Here is an 18,932-nt window from a genome sequence, read left to right as displayed (position 1 = left end):
TTACTATTCTGCTGCATGGTGCCTGGGTTTTAGAAATAGTACAACATCAACTTGTTACTATTTGTAAATACAGAATCAGAATACGCATGTGAAGATGAAAGCATTCAAATGTCACATAGTCAAGACTGTTAGAAGTCCACTAATACACTTTAACTTTTTCACTTATATGTTATCACAATTTCATACACAATGAGCTGACAAAAAAACAGGCTTGCAGTAAGTAATTATATGCTAACTTTATGATGCAACTAAATGAAGACTGCATGAAGATTATAGTTCCTCATGAAGTTCCAGTGGAATGGATTTTGGTATGCACTATATGGGGGTTTTGTGAGTGTGCATACATCATAATTACACAGCTGTCAAAATATTTATGTTTAAACAACTGTGTTTTATGTGATACAATTATAGTTACACAAAAGGATGTCCTCTGCTATGACTATATTGTTAGTAAAGGCACACTATCCAATGTCCTTAAGGTTACGGGATAGTGAGCGACTGTCAAACAAAAATTTTATTACGTAATTAAGGCGGGCTTGGTGTTGTTGTGTTTTGTATCAGCTGGTACAGGCTTAAATTGTTGGGAGAATAATAGCGTGCTGACTGGACAGTTACAAGGTACAAGAAAACACACGTAACAGTACAAGATAACATAGATACAACACACTTAGCAACTGGCGCACCTGTAAGCGCATGCGTAGTTTTGCTGACTAATGGCGATATTTTCCTGAACCAAAAATCAGGACTGTCAAACTAGTTGTTAACATTTTGTATAAACAGACTACTAGTCTGGCTTCTTGTCTAGGTCCTGACGGAGCCATTTGTTAGAAATAATGTTTCTAGTGCTTGTGATATCAATTTAAAAATTAATTTTGTGACCACAGTGTCTTGCTTTACGCCATATTGTAGTCATATTTCAGCAACTATACACATTATTCACAAATCCTCTCGTCAGTCCCTCACAAGTGATGTTCTTCAAACCTTAGAATTGTTAGTAAGTTCTCATGGTTCTTCATTGGTCTGATTTTTGGTTCACAGTTTTCACTGTTTGGCATGGGGACAACTCATGTTTCCATAACAACATTTGAATTCCATGTCGATTTATGAGAAGTTAAGAATGCATAAATATTTGATAACAATCCATTAAGAAAAATCAAACCCCTAATCATGAAAAATGATCGATAGTGTACATGTGGGGTTTACAGTATCCCGTAACCTTAAGGAGTTTCTGCAATGTGTGTACTAATGATATTGGAATATTGTACCTGGCCATCTGTATCATGGGCATTTCTAATGGAAGTAGGGAAGAGATGAGAACTGGCTTTCCTGGTCAAAGAAATTTGCAAGTTTGTGGCTAATTTGAAATTCCATGTTTTTAACATCACTTTTATGCCATTCACAATTGTAAACAGCACCTTTTAAGAGTGTATACCCATTCTGAAATTTCGTTTAATCTATACTGCAAGAATTATGCTAAACATATGTCAATTCTTGTAATGTTACAGGTTACAAAGGTAGTAATAAAGGAAGTGAAGGATTCCAGTGATCAAACAGTATCACAGTCAGACACAGGAAAGAATCACTTGTTAATTCAACTGAAGACAATAAATTCAAACTTGGTGGATGTAGAGGTATCCTACAAATACTGTTATTGTAATTTTGTGACCAACTCTGTGCAAACTATTAATATGAAATACAGTACATGTAGGGTTCCAGTGATAATAGTAGTAGTGAAACAAGAGATGATGGTAGCTCTGAGGGAAAATCACTACTTGGCATTGTGGCAATTCCATGTCAGCATCTTTTCAATGCCAGTGGGGATTTTTCCACATTGCTACGTACCACCATTCATTGATTCGCTACTTTTTAACTTCATTTTTTAATTAACTAGTTTATTAACTTTACTATAAATATATACTTGTGGTTGTGACTGTTGTATTAGAGTATCTTGATCTTGCTAAAGTACCACACAATAAATTTAGCTAGGGAGGCAGTACAATGCTTTGTTTAGATTGTTGAGGAGTGTGGCCTCTACTCATTATTAGAGATGCAGTGGTGTGCTCTGATTGTTTGAAGGGGCATGGCCCTTTGCAGTTGCTTTAGAAGCGCTACTTGATACTACCAAGGATACTACAGTCCGTTAAGTGCTTCAAATAATGTAATTTTGTAGCATCTAAATACACTTCTTCAAGGAAAGTGTCAATTGATGCCTTGGTGTGGTTTCTTGGTATAAAGAAGATGGCTATTTAATTTGAAATAATGGAATGGAAAAGCGTAAAGGACAGACATTCGTTGCAACCAAAAAAGTTACATACCACCAGTGAGTTTGTTGTTGTGGCATAAAAATATGGTGGCCATTCATTGCTTCATTCGACCTCTAGCCTTGTGACTATGGCCAGTGAGGTAGTGAGACAGGTAGAGCAAAATATGGATTCAATGATAAAAATTAGAGTTGGACCGATACCACTTTTTACCAATACTTCCGATACAAGTATTTGTACTGAAATTATCTGCCAATACTGATTCCAATACTAAGCATTGAAACCTAGACAAGTTTATTATAGAAATTTCACTGTTGTGATACATAGCTAGCTATTCACAGCAATTGACTGATCTCAGTTCAGTCAAGTTTTAAAATATTCATTATATAACAGCTAAACATGATAAACATCATTGTGGATTACTAATTTCTTGATTTGAGGTAGTTTTCTTGTAAGCTTATTGATTAGGCAATTAATTACGTGGGTGGTCGATAATCGTACAATGTTTGTAACAACTTTTCAACCAAACATTTTCATGAAAAAGCAAGCCAAGTAGTCATAAACTTATTGACTGAGGAACAACTGCACTGCCATTTAATTACAAAGGATTCACATCCTCTAATATATTAGAATACACATGGAGCAATTGCAGCAATACTTGGATAAGAGTAACAAAGGCTTTGTTTCGCTACTTTGTTAGCTCAACTAAGTTACCAATTAGCTCAACTAAGTTATTAGCTACTGGAAACTTAGCTAGAGATGGTTTAATAAAAGTGGTGAGTATCTACTGGTGGTATCTGTACCTTGTAATACCGATACCAATCCAATACCGATACCACTGGTATCGAATTTGGTCCACCTTTAATAAAAATTATATCCAGCCGCCTGTATGCTGTATCTGATGTGAATACTGCTGAGAACTGAGTAGCTTCTCTAGATGTTGGTGTGTTCCAAGGCATGCTTTCCTTCCTAACAATTTCGTAAAGATAATATTGTCACGTAGTGTGATGGTTTTCAGATGCAGTATTTAGTTATGCAGTATGCGGTACTTAGATTATGTGGTATTAGATACTGTCTGATATAGCCTTTCAAATAGTCTGACTTTAAAAGTATAGATGCTCTACTACAAATACTTGGCCATACTAGATAAACATACGTCATAAGAAACAACGTGCTCTGTACACTGTCAATATCATTTTTATGCCAAGGAGTATAGACTAATGTACAACAAACCTCTCATCATTCACCAACTGTCCAATGTTATAGAATTGGTACAACAACAAAGCAAGGCAGCATGAGGCAGATTAGTGTTCCAAAATTCAGTGATTGAACTTAGAATCTATTTGACAATAATAGACATTGAGTTGACTGATAATAGACATTGGTTGATAATTGATTGCTTATGCTAGAGTATATATAAGTAACTATTTGTAAAATTAGAAACAACTGTTACTGTATAGTGGGAATTTTTTTGCAAAGCTAAAAGTTTAGCGAATTTTGCGAGATAATTTAAATTCACAAAAAAACTGTAATCCACATTGTCATGTTTTACAAGTCGGTGCCAAGTCAATGTCACTGTACACTTACTTCAAACAGAAAGGAAACCAAAGAGCTGTGCTACAAGCATCACCCAGCATTGTCATCTCCCTCAAGAACACTGTGCCATCTTGTATCAGAATCCATGGTAAGACACTCCATCCCCATAGATGTACACAGTGGTGATATAAACTGTTAGTTAAACAGCCAGGTGGAATAGCATTACCGCGCTATCACTATAGCTAGCCAGGAACTTGTAGCAAGCGATTGAAACACTGACACAACTAGTGGCTACACAAAGATCCTCACAAAAATTGTACCTAAAGCGCATGTTCTATGTATATCTACTAGCTATGCCAGCTACTACACATAGCCTATTCTAGGATGATCGATTTGTTGTAACGTTTTCCACAATAATTACAAAAATTTTTAGTTTCTATTTGTTCACAAAAAAATACCTTGCAAAAATTTCCGCTTTATGGTATTTTATTATTCCACTATTCTGTTATTCCTTATTTGGAATTTTGCAAACTCTGGTATGAGTAGCTCCTCTGCAATCAATCCAATAACTATGGAAATTATGACTAAACACGTGCCCTGAGGTCCAACCATCATTTACAAAACAGTGAAGTGGCCATTCCACTTCAGTTTCAGTTTTTGGTACAGCATTAAAAATAAAGAACAGTACGAGAAGTGCCTCTGCAATTGATTCATTCACACTAGGGAAATTAAAGCACTGAAACCATGATGCATTATCGCAAATCAACACTTTAGTGGTAGTGTAGAAAGAAATAGGGCAAAGGAGGACAAAGGTAAGTTCATGATGTATACATTGTAGCCACTGCAGTTAACAAAAAGGTATGTAAGCAATGCTGAACAGTGGAGAAATCAAGCCTGTAGCCTTTAACCATGGTCGAGTTATGCTTGGCTGCAGGCATCGGTTAGTCAGGCAGTTAGGCAGTAGTAAGTCAGGCAGTCAGTTGAAAAAATTATATTAGTCAAAGTTTTATAGAAAGTTGTTGGAAGAGTTTGGGGTTGCTCTGAACACTTTGTGGGCTTGACTATGCCTAATCAATACTGCCAAACTGTCATGAAGGAAAAGCAAGGCTGGTTTTTGGATGATATTTTGGGCCACCTTCATGATCCTAGTACTACCAGTACTACTAAGCATATTGTAGTTACTGTATGTATGTTACAAAATGTTGTTTGTATTATTTCAGGAATGGTCAGCAGTCATGCAGTTTCTGCAAAGTGAATTATCTGATTGTAAGGAGAAAATTGATCAGCTGCAAGTAGAAAGCAAACTACAAATGGTATGGTACAATTTCAAGTTTTAGATACGTAGTTGCACTGTCCCACACATAGATACAACTGGACAAAAATAAAGTGACATTTGGTGAACTGAGGGATGAATTATCAGAGAAGGATTCACAACTGATAATAAATGAGAAGGAGCTAACAAAGCTCAAGGAGGATAGCGAGATGCTACGAACTGAATTATCACAGAAAAATGATCGATTGGAGGATGATCTTACTCAGACACAAGCAAATGTTTTTAAATTGCAAGAAGAGATTACAAGAAAAGAGGTAACAGAAGCATAATTGTGTCTAGTACTGTAAGAATATCACATAATAACAACCTGTTGTAATTGTTATTGTAATTTGACAGAAAGAGAACAAAATAGTCAGTAGTGAATTATCAGAGAAGGATTCACAACTGATGATGAAGGATAACGAACTAACTAAACTCAAGGAGGACAACAAGCTGTTAGTGAAGCAGTTTAGAGAAAGGAAAGATAAGAGGAGGAGAGAAACAATACCTCAGGTGTGTTCCTACTAATATGATACTGTTTAATGTATTAACATGTAAACTACAGGACCAGCTGGTCCAGCAGGAGTTGCTAGGAAGTGGAAGGTATGGGGAGGCGTGGAGGATCAGTTATGGTGACAAGACATATGCTGGTAAGATCATCCACAAGAACCTCCTCCCTGGATATCCTGATACCAGTGTTGACCAGATCAACCAGCTTGTGGCAGATATTGAAAACATCTATGCCATATTTGGTTCACATGAACATCCTAACATTGAACAGTACTACACTATTACACAACCAACTCCTGATGGTCCTCCTATCTTATTGTCTCAACTGCTGCCTGATAACCTTGACAGTTTTACTGCTAAGATGAAAGGGAAGCTACCAATTCATGTACAACTTGACTTGTGTCTTGACATGGCTAAAGGAGTACAATACTTACATGCCAATGGAGTGATACACAATAACCTCCATGCTGGTAATGTTCTCATCAGTCAAGATGGAAAAGCAAAGATTGCGGATTACATTTGCCCACAAAATTCTGAACTGAATGAGAAAACAACATTACAACACAAAGATTATATGTCACCTGAACTGATCAAGAACTATGCAACTTGTTCCAGACCTTCTGACATTTACTCCTTAGGAGTTTTGTTCATACAAGTAGCAACACAAAGTACACCCACTCCTACTGATTCAGAAAATACTGAACTATCTGAAGTTCAACGTCACAAACATCAACTAGATGAGATCACTACCAATCCTCTACTACCAGTGATAATGCAGTGTCTAAACATCCTACCAGTCAGACCTTCCATTGACCACTTGTGTGATCGGATCAACACTGCCAAACAAAGTCCCCAGAATGTAATGTCTGATACCCTACATGATGTTAAGGTGAGACAACACAGTAAATGTTAGGCCAGTCAAACTTGAAAATTGTTTCTTCTCCACAACATTTGAGATTTTCATGCAGGTGGGAGGTTATTTTTCTTTATTCATTATAGAGGAATCCCTAGCCACTGCAAAACAGCAGGTTATCTGTTACAATAAATGTGACTGCCTCTGGGAAAACCGGTCTTATTGCCCATTCAAAAGTATAGAGAAATGCCAGTTTTAAATATTCAGAGTGTTGTAGCTTGCTAATGGTGGTAGCTATGCGTACCAAATTTTCAAACGTTTTACAACAATTTATTACCTTCCAGATCATCAACTCAAGAAGTAATCAACAGCTAAGTTTCCCGCCATTTTAGATAGTTTTTAAACCGAGGTTGGTTGTATCAGGCGAGCTCCAAAAGGGTGGGAGGCAGGGGCCTGGAAGGCAGACAAGATGCTTTTTAAAAATTGAAGAAGAACATTTTGGGGTGAATTAGGCCAAGTTATGGGCCATTTAAGACTCAAAACTGGCTAAAATGAAAGGAAATTTACAGCACAGGGCATTGTCCAATACCGCAGAGCTGTACAGCCACACACAGCCATCTCCTGGTTGGCCAGGGCCCCATCAAGACCCAGACCACTCGTACGGTTTGCCACTGTGCTTGAAAAAAGCAGCTAGCAAAGCAGACCACTTTACTCTGGTCGACTGTGACAGTGAAATTTGATAGTGCATTCATAAAACTTTGTGTTGGTATGAAAAAATCAAACTTCCTGTCTTGGGCGATAAGACCGGTTTTTGCAGATCCAGTCACAAATGTTACTTCTAAAAGCTGATATAATGGAACTTATATTTAACGGACAGTTTCAGACCAAAAATTTTTTTTGGTCTTATGAACAGGTGGCTGTGATAGGCCAGCAGCATTTTAGTAGCTATGACTGTTACAAAGGGTAAATACTATTATAGAACTTTGCGTGGGCGAGATCAAAGGGAAAAGTGTACTTTAAATTTCATAAAGTGCACTTTAGGGCAGACAGTACTTTATTGCCCACAAAAAATGCTTTATTGCTTAGCAAAAAGTGCCTTATTTGTACAATAAAGCACTCTTTGCGGGCAATAAAACACAGTTGCCCACGTGCTTTAGTGCAGGCTAATAGCCCGGGGCACTCACGCCAGTACGACCATTCACCCAAGCCGGTGAAGGCTGATGGCCCTCACCGTGCTGAATGGTCAATCACCCCAGCCAATACGAGTTTTACCACTGGATCGTTTCCTAAATGCTTTATGATGGGTGGGAGAAGGTAACGTTGCTATTACGTTTGTTAATATAAACGGACAAGTCCTGGAGATATCACGGAAACACTTCATCATGTGTCACAATAGAATTGATTGTGGGTTGTAAGCAAAACCTGCCAAAATACGCAATGAACATCTACTATGCCAAACTATGGTGAACTGCGCATGTTAAACTAGTTTGTGTGTATTCAGGCTGCTAATACTTTGTGCAATTCATGTTAATTATGAGTCTTAGTCAGTGGCGTATCTACACCCGGGTCTACCCGGGCCTGGGCCCTGGTTAATTTGACTTGTGCCCTGGTAAATGCTTTTCACCATCAGTGTTGAATAACCACAAAATATTAATGATTGTAAAGAATACTTATGCAGCGCTGATCCACGTCAAATCAAGCTTTTCTTTCCAGAGGAGAAACGGCAATCTTGAATTGGTTTCGATTGCGGTATTTCCAATGTAAATAGAAAGATCACGTAACTACCAACTGCAGCATCGTAACAAGGACTGAATGAATGTTTCATAGTGTGGTGAATAGCGCCCATTCAAGATTAAGTCAATTTCAAAATTCAGATGTGAACAGATGCGAGCAAGTTTTGAGACATGCATCCCGTATGGCTGTGTGATGCCTTGGTAGATGATAACTAACTACTGACTAGTCCAAAGGTATGGAGTACTTGTTTAGTCGATGTTTTCATTTATTCTATTTGTAGGTTGACTACTTTAGTCCACAGTTGTCACGTGATCGTATAAGCACCTGGTGCTTTAATTTAAATCCAAGTCTCGAGTATTAGGCATTGCTGTATTGTATGTGTGAAGAAGACGATAGTAGTCAACATTTGTGTCTAGTGATATTAGCTATTTTGTATGCAGTTAGTGTAGGTATAGCACATAGATAGTGATGCACAACACATTTTAGATGTTATATTGATGTCCATATGAAGATGGGCATGTGTATGTGGCTGAGTGGCTTGCCCACCCAGTGCCTGGGTGAAGTAAGAAGTCTAGATACGCCACTGGTCCTACTGTATGGTGAAGCTACATGACTAGAAAGTTCCATAAATCATTTAAAGCATTGCCATGAGTGCTATATGAAAAATAAAGCACTCGGTCATGCGCCTCATGTTTTATTTTTCATATAGCACTCGCGGCAATGCTTTAACGTATACCAAAAGCCTCTTACCAACTGTAATATTTCATTTTGGTAACAATATCAGTACAGAAAGGTAAGGTGAGTTTGCTATGAATTTTTATGGCTGCTTTTCACAAGTGAAGCTTTCAAGATGAATATCACCTTGGACACTACAGGCCAGCTTGAACACAAGGCTAAATACATACATATACACATTTGGACAATTGCCCAGATGTTTTCTATGTGTTTGAGTGGGTCATGTGATCTTGATATCCCTAAATGTAAGGTTAGAGACTGCTCAGCCATTTTTGTTATACCTTCACTACCTCCACTACCACTCATAGTTGTGTGTTGTGTTCAGATTCAGTCATTAACAAAGAAAACTGCTCACAATCATGGTTATACCTGTAATTGAGTTAAATACTACGTACGTATAGGGCAAGATTTCAAACCAATAGCTTTTAGCCTTCCAAAGTTATACTGGGTAAAACCACATATCACAATCTGTTGATGTGTGAACATCAATGACAAGATTTGGTCACATAATTATGTGTATGATACATGAAAATGAAGATAAAAACAAGTAATAAGTTTGCAAGTAATCAGGTTATGTTGTAACTGTTGATAGGACAAACACAGTACAAAATATATTTAAAGGTAAGAGCAGTTAATAAGTGTCATCCTGAATATGATGTACGCTTTAAGGATGCCCCACATCCTACCAAAACTCTATGGTGGAGGTTTGGCAGGTTCGGTGACTGGTGTAGTTTGAACCTTTTAATATATAGGATTCTCTAGCTGTTGAGGGGGCCCCTCTTCTGCTAGCCTTATTCCCTACTGTTTGGCTTTGGTAGGGAGATGGAACTGGAGTTTGTACCTATGCCAATAGCTTACTTTCTTCAGCTTGGGAGAGATAGTGGGAAGGGCCCCCTTCCACTACACCCAGGGGTGAGCTCCTGCCCCTGATTTGTATCCGAACCCTGGGGCAGGAGGGAACCTCACCCAAGCTGACCTTCCAAACCTCCATTCTTTATTGTAACAATAACAGACAATGTGAACATATATATCTATCTAATATAAATGTCTACAACACGCATACATAACACACATGACTTGTTCATAACTGAAATGCTTTGTTTTACTTAATATCTTTTTGCTGCTAACCAGAGCCTTGGCCACTTTGGTTAGAATCTCCCTCGGTGTTCGGATATACCTGGTATAGGCCATGCTCTGTCACCTACCCAGGGTTTTGACCAGAGAGTCCTGCAGCCCCTGCTGAGCTGCTGTTGTGGCAGCCCTGATACAGAAGCTATGACCAGCATAGTTCTGGGCTGTGAGACCTGCAGCTGCTAAGGCTGTCCTGACTTCTGTTACAAAGTAATCCCTCGTCAGGTATCTTCCATCTCTCCTGATGAAGAAGGGGCCTGGCTTAGTGCCTCTCACCATCATGTATCTGACCACTGCCATCACTGGACACAAGTCTGACCCTGTACACCCAATGTATAGGATCACTCCCTGCCTGAATGGGTCAGTTTTGGAGGCCTTTATCCGTAGTTGGAGAACTTTTGGGTTAGTGTGGCTGTCTATCCACACCTCACCATAGCACAAGTGTACTTCTGGATCATATGTGTTGACTGTTGGGGTCACCACCTCACCAGATCTTAGAAAACCAAAGAAACATAAGCAAGATGCTGCCCATAACATCTTCATATCTGCATCATTCACCTGTTTTCCCCATATTCTTCTCAGTTCCTCTAAGATGGGTGGAGTAATTGGGAGTCTCTTACGAGAACCTGCCTTGGCTAATCTCTTGACTCCCTTTAGCACATACTCAAGCTGAGGCATCTGAGCTATCCGGGGGTTACCAAAGCCTGCCCTAATCTGGTCGTGTCTAATTCCTGCTAGATAACATTTTACAGTGCTTGGGGATAAGGCTTCTCCATGAAGATATGCTACAAACAACATTAAAGTATTTTCTGTTGTTGGGTATGCAGACAGCTTTGCAGCCTCACAGAACTTCATGTAGCGGTTTGTTCCTGTAGTGTACACCTTCTTGGTTGAGGAGGCTATGCCTGCAGCAAACAGTTCTTGAACAACCGGGACCAGTTTGGCAACAACCAGTCTGGCTGTTGAAGAATCACCAAGTCCACTGCTGACTGAGGGATGATGGATGGGTGTGACTGAGCTGTTGAAAGCTGTGAGAAGAATAAAGTCAGGTTATTCCTAGAGATGGCATCTGCTGCTGTATTCCTTTCCCCTGGTATATGTGCAGCCCTTATAGCAAAACCGTGGTGGGTTGCTATGAAGAATATGGCATGTAGTAAGTGCATTAGGGTAGCATCCTTCAAGGAACCTGAATTGATAACTTCTACCACCCCTTGGTTGTCACAGTGGGCCAAGATCAACTTGTTGCACCACTGAGCACCCCAGATCAGGGCTGCAATTACTATTGGGACTAGCTCTTTAGTTGCAATTGACCAATCAGCTACACCGTGTGGCCATTGAAGTTGGAGCCACTGATTCCCTGTCCATGCACCACACCCAAAGGAGCCTGACACATCAGTATGTAGGTTAATGTCTGGGGGGCTTTCTGCTGTGTTCTCTACCATTCCTATTCCGTTCCACTCTTCTAGAAATAAGTGCCACTACATTAGATCTGACAAGAAGGACTTGTTTAGACGTACCCCCCGTTGATTCTTCTTACACCCCTTTAACAAATCGAACATCCTGCGCAGGAATGTTCTACCTGGTCTGATTACCTTGCAAGCATGTTGTAAGAAGTAAGAAGCCCACCAGAGACTAAAGATCCTTTACTGAGCATGACGGCTTCTTAGCTGATGAAAGCTTTTCTAACCATTCCGCTACCACTGATTTTAGTGATTGCAGTTTTTGGTGAGGGAGACGGAGAATCATTTGGTTAGTATTAATCTCAATACCCAAGAAGGTAATACAGGTAGCTGGGCCTTCAACTTTCTCTGGTGCAACTGGCACTCTGAGGCGTTCAAATAGTGCCAGTAATGTGTGCAGGTGCCTGCTTCCTTCATCTGAACTGGGCGGGGATATAATTAAAAAGTCATCTAAGTAGTGCAAGATAATTGGGATCCCTTCAAATTTTGCCTTCCATTCCAGTACATCTGCAATTGCTGAGAAGATCCTTGGTGCGGACCTTAAACCAAATGGGAGTGTACAATCAACAAACAGATTACCATCCCACATCATATCTAGTAGCAAACGGTCGTCTGGGTGCCGGTAAGCACTTTTGATGTCTACCTTTGCCAGGTTGGCCCCTCTCCCTAGCCGGGATATTGCTCTTGCTGCATCCTCAACTTTCACATACAATGTTGAACACCACTCTCGATTGATGCCATCATTGACACTGTCTGGTTGAGGAGCTGACAGATCTACGATCAGGCGCCACTGGCCATTTTTCTTTGAGATTACTCCAAAACAGCTTACTTGCACCTGTGGCAATACTGCAGGGTTGAGTGGGCCAACCACTCTGCCTTCTCTGCATTCCTTCAACAGATACTCTTGTACTACCTGTGGGCGTTCTGTGGCCAAGTACATATTGTCATTTGCTTTCTTTGTCTTGTGACTTGCATAGTCAAAACCTATCCGGAACCCATCCCGGATACCTTGGATCACATAGTGGGGTAGGGACCTCTCTGGGTGGTTGGCTAGATGTGCCTCCCAGTCTCTCCAGTTGAGAGGTGAAGGATTGAAACACAGGAACTTGGGGGTGACCCATCCTGCTGGTCTTCTGCAGCTCTCCAGTTGCCACAGTTTGTCAGTATTTGATTGAGCTACACAGCATAAAAAACTAGATAACACTGCTGTGCTACCTTCATTGTTGCCACCGCCACTCCTTTAGCATATAGCTGGGGTGTGGCCGTTTAACCCCTGTATACAGTATATACACTATCTTAATAATATTATAATCTAAACCAAAACAGGAGGAGGTAACGCAAATTCACCTGAATTGTCGTAATTAAATTTTTTGCCATTAACCTACCATTACAGCCATTTCTTGGCCGCCACCTTGGATTTCACATCTTTTTTCATCCTGGCCATTTTGGGGGCCGCACTCTTTTTTTACAGCTTGGCTGTTTTGGTTTAGATATCACTTCTTTTTGTATTGCAAGCCACAAAGCCAGCCATTAACTGGCTTTGGTGCTTCCTTCTAACTTGTTTTTTTCTTTTCTGCAGGAATTGTGGAACAAAGGAAGAAATGTGTGTACAATTTTTTGTCTGACTAAAAATATTTGTATATTTAACAATGAAACATAATCATACTGTAGGTAATAAGGTGACTTCTTATACATAACTGAACTGTAGCTGAAACTCCCATTGTTTATAGCTGAACTCTTTTCAGAGTGACTTGTTTCTAGCTGAACTCTCTACATGGTGATTTGTTTCCAACACATATTTCTACAGGGTGATTTGTTTGTAGCTGATCCCTATAAGGTAACTTGTATCTAGCTGATATTTCTACAGGGTGACTTGTTTGTAGCTGATCTCTCTACAGGGTGATGTGTTTGTAGCTAAACTCTCTACATGATGGTTTCTTTGTAGCTGAATTCTCTACAAGGTAACTTCCTGTAGCTGATCTCTCTACAATGTAACTTCTTGTAGCCGATCTCTCTACTGGGTGACTTGTGTCTAGTTATACACTCTACAAGGTGATTTGTTTGTAGCTGATATCTCTACAGGGTGATTTTTTGTAGCCAAGCTCTCCGCAGGGTGATTTGTTTGTAGCTGAACTCTCTACAGGATGGTTTTTTGTAGCTAATGTCGCTACAGGTGACTTGTTTCTAGCTGATCTCTCTACAGGATGGTTTCTTTGTAGCTGATCTCTCTACACGATGACTTGTTTCTAGTTGAACTATCTAGAGGGTTATCTGTTTGTAGTTGAACTCTCTACAAGGTGGTTTCTTTGTAGCTGATCTCTCTACAGGGTGACTTGTTTCTAGCTGATCACTGGATGACTTGTTTCTAGCTGATCTCTCTACTCAGTGACTTGTTTCTAGCTGAACTCTCTATAAGGATTTCTGTTTGCAATTGAACTCTCTACAGGATGGTTTCTTTGTAGCTGATCTCTCTACCGGGTGACTTGTTTCTAGCTGATCTCTCTACAGGATGACTTTTTTCTAGCTGATCTCTCTACAGGATGACTTTTGTCTAGCTGATCTCTCTACACGGTGACTTGTTTCTAGCTGAACTCTCTATAGGATTTTCTGTTTGCAATTGAACTCTCTACAGGATGGTTTCTTTGTAGCTGATCTCTCTACAAAATGACTTGTTTCTAGCTGATCTCTCTACAGGGTGACTTGATCTCTGGATGACTTGTTTCTAGCTGAACTCTCTATAGGGTTATCTGTTTGTAACTGAACTTTCTACAGGATGGTTTCTTTGTAGCTGCTCTCTTTACGGGGTGATTTGTTTCTAGCTGATCTCTCTATAGGGTGAACTTGTTTCTGGCTGAACTCTTTACGGATGATTTGTTTGCAGCTGAACTCTCTACATGGTGGTTTCTTTGTAGCTGAACTCTCTACAAGGTGATTTATTCTAGCTAATCTCTCTACAGTGTGATCTGTTCGTAGCTGAACTTTCTACAGGGCGATTTGTTTGCAGCTGAACTCTTTATATGATGGTATCTTTGTAGCTGAGCTCTGTACAAGGTAACTTCTTCTAGCTGATATCTATATATTATAGGGTGAATTGTTTGTAGCTGAACTATCTGCAGGGTGATTTGTTTGTAATTGAACTCTCTACAAGGTGATCCTTCTAGCTGATCTCTTGACAGGATGACTTTTTCTAGCTGAACTCTCTACAGGGTGATCTGTTCATAGCTGCACTCTCTACAGGGTGATATGTTTGCAGCTGAACTCTCTACATGGTGGTTTCTTTGTAACTAAACTCTCTATAAGGTGATGTCTTGTAGCTGATCTCTCTACTGGATGACTAATTGTTTCTAGTTTATCTCTCTATAGAGTTATAACTTTCTCTATAGAGTTATAACATGTTTGTATAGCTGAACTCTTTACAGAGTGGTTTTTTTGATTGGTTTCTGAACTCTCCAGCTACACGGTGACTTGTTTGTACTACAGAGTGACTTGTTTATAGCTGAACTCTCTACAGAGTGACTTACTTGTAGCTGAACATTGCATAAAGTAACTTGTTTGTAGCTGATCTAGATGAACTCTCTACTGGGTAGTTATTTTGTAGCTGAACCCTTTATGCAGTGAATTGTTTGTAGCTGAATTCTCTACAGAGTGACTTGTTGTCTCTACAAGGTGACTTGTTTATAGCTGAATTCTCTTCAGTGGGACTTATAATGTTCTGAATCTCTACAGCAACATATTTGTAGCTGAACTCTCTACAGGGTGACTTGCTTGTAGCTGAATCGTCTATACGATTAACCGTTTGTAGCTGATCTCCCTACAGAATAACTTGCAATGTCATATAATTCTATAATGGAGTAAGTTATAGACGTAGTTGAATGTTCTATTAGGGTGACTGTTCTATTAGAGTATCTCGATCTCGCATATGCTACACGTAGTTGGCTTTGGAATCAGAACTCAGTGGTTTGTAATCCGATTCTTCTGTACTATTGCAAGGCCTTTCTATGATAATTATTTCAGCTACACACCTATTTTCAGCTCACTGCTCTAAACGGTTTGCCTGGTAGGCGTGAAAACTAATAGTTTTTTTTATTCATAAAAATCGATCGCGTAATTGTGACACAGGTTGGGTTTTGTGTCATATCTCGATGACCTTTAACTGGATTCCTTTCAAACCACAAAAAGGCACTCCTACAATAGTTACTCCATCTACATAGCAATTTTTAGCTCATTCCTTCAAGTGGTATACCCTGTGGGTGTGACAGACCTTTGACCTTATTATATGCAAATAATCGGTCATAACTCCGTGAATGTTCATCGGATTCCTACCAAACTCGGTACTGAGATTTGCCTTAATGAGCCCTTTAAGTGTGCCAAATTTCAGCCCGATTGGAGCACGCATTCGTGTTTTATGTCGGATTTTGCGAAGTGTATGAAAAGAAGAAGTAGAAGAAGAAAAAAACGAAGAAAAAACCCAAACTTTGGCCGCTTGTATCTCGGAAATGGCTGGAGCGATTTTCTTCAAATTTGGACTGTGGACTCCCCTACCTAGCTGACACTTCTGTAGCAACTTTGGATTCAATCGGATAAGGAGTCATGGAGCTACAAAGGTGTGAAAATCGCGTTTACTTTCTTCCTGTAAATATACTCATGGTGTGGCGCGCCGGCTACTTGGGCCGCACGACACACTACCGTGTGTCTTGATTAACATGAAATTTAGTTGATCATTGGTACTATGTTCAAAAACATGTGTTACACTACAATCATAAAGAAACTGTCACTGCCAAAATCTTGCTTCTAGTATGGTCGACGGCGGGGAGCTTGACTCCTGCCACGGCCCCTCCTACTAGACTGCCCACAGTATATTGCAGGGTGATGTTCCCCACACTTGATACACACATGGCAATAGGAGCAATCCATTAGGGTGCACCTCCCTTCATTAAATCGGCGGCACCGAGGCCATGATTCATTAGGGGTGTGACTATACTGCATGAAGTTTAAAGAGGGGGTGGCTTGACTAGACTGCATGGGGTTTAAGGAAGGTGTCTCTACTGGTAGCTGCTCTGACTTCAGGGGACAGGGTTGGAGGTTGTGGTCCTTGCTGAGACAGTATTCACTTTTCCTCAGAGTCTGGGCTTTCCCAGTGAAACACATAGAGTACAGGGAGGAGTTGTACACACCCCAATGTTTGTTACCAGAGACTGCCACTTGTCTTCTAAACGTATCATCATACGTCAGCCATGCTGAGCCCATGAAGTCTTGGCTGGCCCGGATTATATTTATCATGTAGTCCAGTAAGTCTGGCACGCTGTCCAGTTCATCTTCAGCAATCACCCGGACATACGTTGCAAAACAGTGCGTCCACACCTGAATGTCCATGGTGCGATGGCGGCCCCCACACGAAGTTTGCTCACTCTGGTCAGGTATTAACCACATGTCCAAGAGCATGTCCTGCATTTCTACAAAATCTCCTTTCTTGATCTTATTTGCCAGCTTGGCAGGTACTGGGGGTAGTATCTCTCCAAGGAGGATGCCATAGCCAGCTCCCGCCAACCTGTCCTCCTCCATGGTGCCTTTGTCCAGAGCACCCAATCGGTGCAGCAGGTTACCCAAGCTGGTAGCTGCTAGTGTTCGCAAGTTGTTGTTCTGGTGCTGGCCTGCCTCCTGGGACCCTGCATCATCAATAAGTGGTATATTGGAAGCATTTAGTTGTAGCAGCCCTGGGCCTGCAAGATACCAATTTTATTTGTCATTAGAATTCACTGCCGCCCACCGCTGTCTGTGCTTGCATGACATTGGCCACTTGTTATATAGTCTGCAGGTCTACCAGTTCCCCACTTAGCAGAGTAGGTTTTAGCAGGCCATTAATCAGTCAGTTTTAAGAGGGGGTATACTCTATAACATACATGTAACTATAAGCATTAGATTCAACTCCTGCCTGCTCTCTCTACAACTGGTATATACCACTATACAGGGGTGAAAATAACTATTTTATGTCTAGCTGAACATTGTCAGACCAGAAAGCAATTTGTTCGGCCATCACAGGAGTTGACCTGACACAGTGGTGGAGGAGGGTATGAAAAGTTTGGGGTACCTGCACAGTGCACAAAGCGCACTCAGAGCATGCAAAGCATGCTCTCCCTCTAGGGGGGTCTGGGGGCACGCCCCCCAGGAAAATTTTGAAGAATGAGTGCTATGAGATTGAATCTGGACACAGTATTAGCCAGATCACAGTATTGCTTGATAAAGTCTTACTGGAGGTAGTAAGCATTGCAGATTAAGAATATATTTCAGCATTATACTTCAGCTGTTAGCCACTATACAGTGACCAAGCGTGTACTGTGTTGATCACGTCAAGAGTCCATAATAAATTATGGACTCTTGATCACGTGGTATGACTTATGACATCACAAACACATTTATTGGAGAGGCTCTGCCCCACCTTTTTGAAAGTTGGTTGCCCCCAACTCCCTCCCTTCTGCTGCCACTGTGATATAGGTGTTGTTATTATAATCATTTTTACCTATAAATATAAAATTAATATTGTATTAATTCATAATTATTGTAATATTTTCTGAATACAACCAAAAAAAATTTTTAATGTTTACATATTTTATGTACAACTGAACTTGGTCATAATGTCTAGATTACCATAGTGACAAGATTAGTCAATCTGAAGAACATGAAATTCAGAATGTGAAGAAGATGTCTCAAGCTGCTCCTCTTCATCCTCACCAAACCAGCTGTCCCATTTGTCGATATCTAGTTGTTCAGTTTCAGAGTCTTCAGAATCACTTGATGCCTTGTCAGTAGTTTTTTGTTTCCGACGGTATTCCTTTCTTGGCTTCTGATTCACCCTCCTCCCAGACTGGCAGCTACTCCACCAAATTTCTACTGCTTGATCTGGTGAAAAATCACTGAGGGTGGGGCCTTCAACATTGACTTCTAGCAAATCGTTGAGAGTTAAACAATTTAGACTTGTTCTCCTCTCACTTTTTATGATCTTCAGTGTAGAGAAGAAGCGCTCAACTTTGGCTGTTGAGAATGGTAAACTGAACAGCAACTCACTGATCAGGAAGATGTTAGGCCATTTCACAGAATCTGGTGATGTCTTCAACAGGTACCATATTTTCTTGTAGCTGTCACATCCAATTCGCAGGTAAATCCCGACATACTCAACAATGTCTTCAATTTCATCCAGACATGAAGTGATGCTAACACCTCTAGCTTCAAGTGGAGCCTGAAACATATCAATGATTCTCAACAGAGCAGCCTTGACTTCGCCTAAACGATCATCATCTTCTGAACTTTCTTCAGCTTCTTGCAACTGCCAGCTTTGGGTATCCAAGAATAGAAGGATTGATCTCATGAAGTCAATATCTGACAACTCCAATCGAGAGCGCATT

General features: G+C 40.3%; 1 protein-coding gene and 1 long non-coding RNA gene across 2 annotated transcripts in view; one reads left to right on the top strand and one right to left on the bottom strand.

Annotated features, from left to right (window-relative positions):
• The window catches only part of LOC136256245 (uncharacterized), a 71,605-nt gene that overhangs the window by 34,508 nt on the left and 18,165 nt on the right, over window positions 1–18,932 (bottom strand). The window lies entirely within an intron of this gene.
• LOC136256244 (uncharacterized) overlaps window positions 1–18,932 on the top strand; it is a 68,954-nt gene that overhangs the window by 39,515 nt on the left and 10,507 nt on the right. The window contains exons 9-13 of the mRNA XM_066049174.1: window positions 1,506–1,631; window positions 5,018–5,110; window positions 5,163–5,384; window positions 5,467–5,622; window positions 5,675–6,508. Of these exons, the coding sequence (XP_065905246.1) occupies window positions 1,506–1,631; window positions 5,018–5,110; window positions 5,163–5,384; window positions 5,467–5,622; window positions 5,675–6,508 (1,431 nt within the window). The remainder of the gene's footprint in view (window positions 1–1,505; window positions 1,632–5,017; window positions 5,111–5,162; window positions 5,385–5,466; window positions 5,623–5,674; window positions 6,509–18,932) is intronic.

This window comes from Dysidea avara, chromosome 5, assembly GCF_963678975.1.
Source record: "Dysidea avara chromosome 5, odDysAvar1.4, whole genome shotgun sequence".
Taxonomy (NCBI): domain Eukaryota; kingdom Metazoa; phylum Porifera; class Demospongiae; order Dictyoceratida; family Dysideidae; genus Dysidea; species Dysidea avara.
This window is presented reverse-complemented; position numbering and strand designations above follow the sequence as displayed.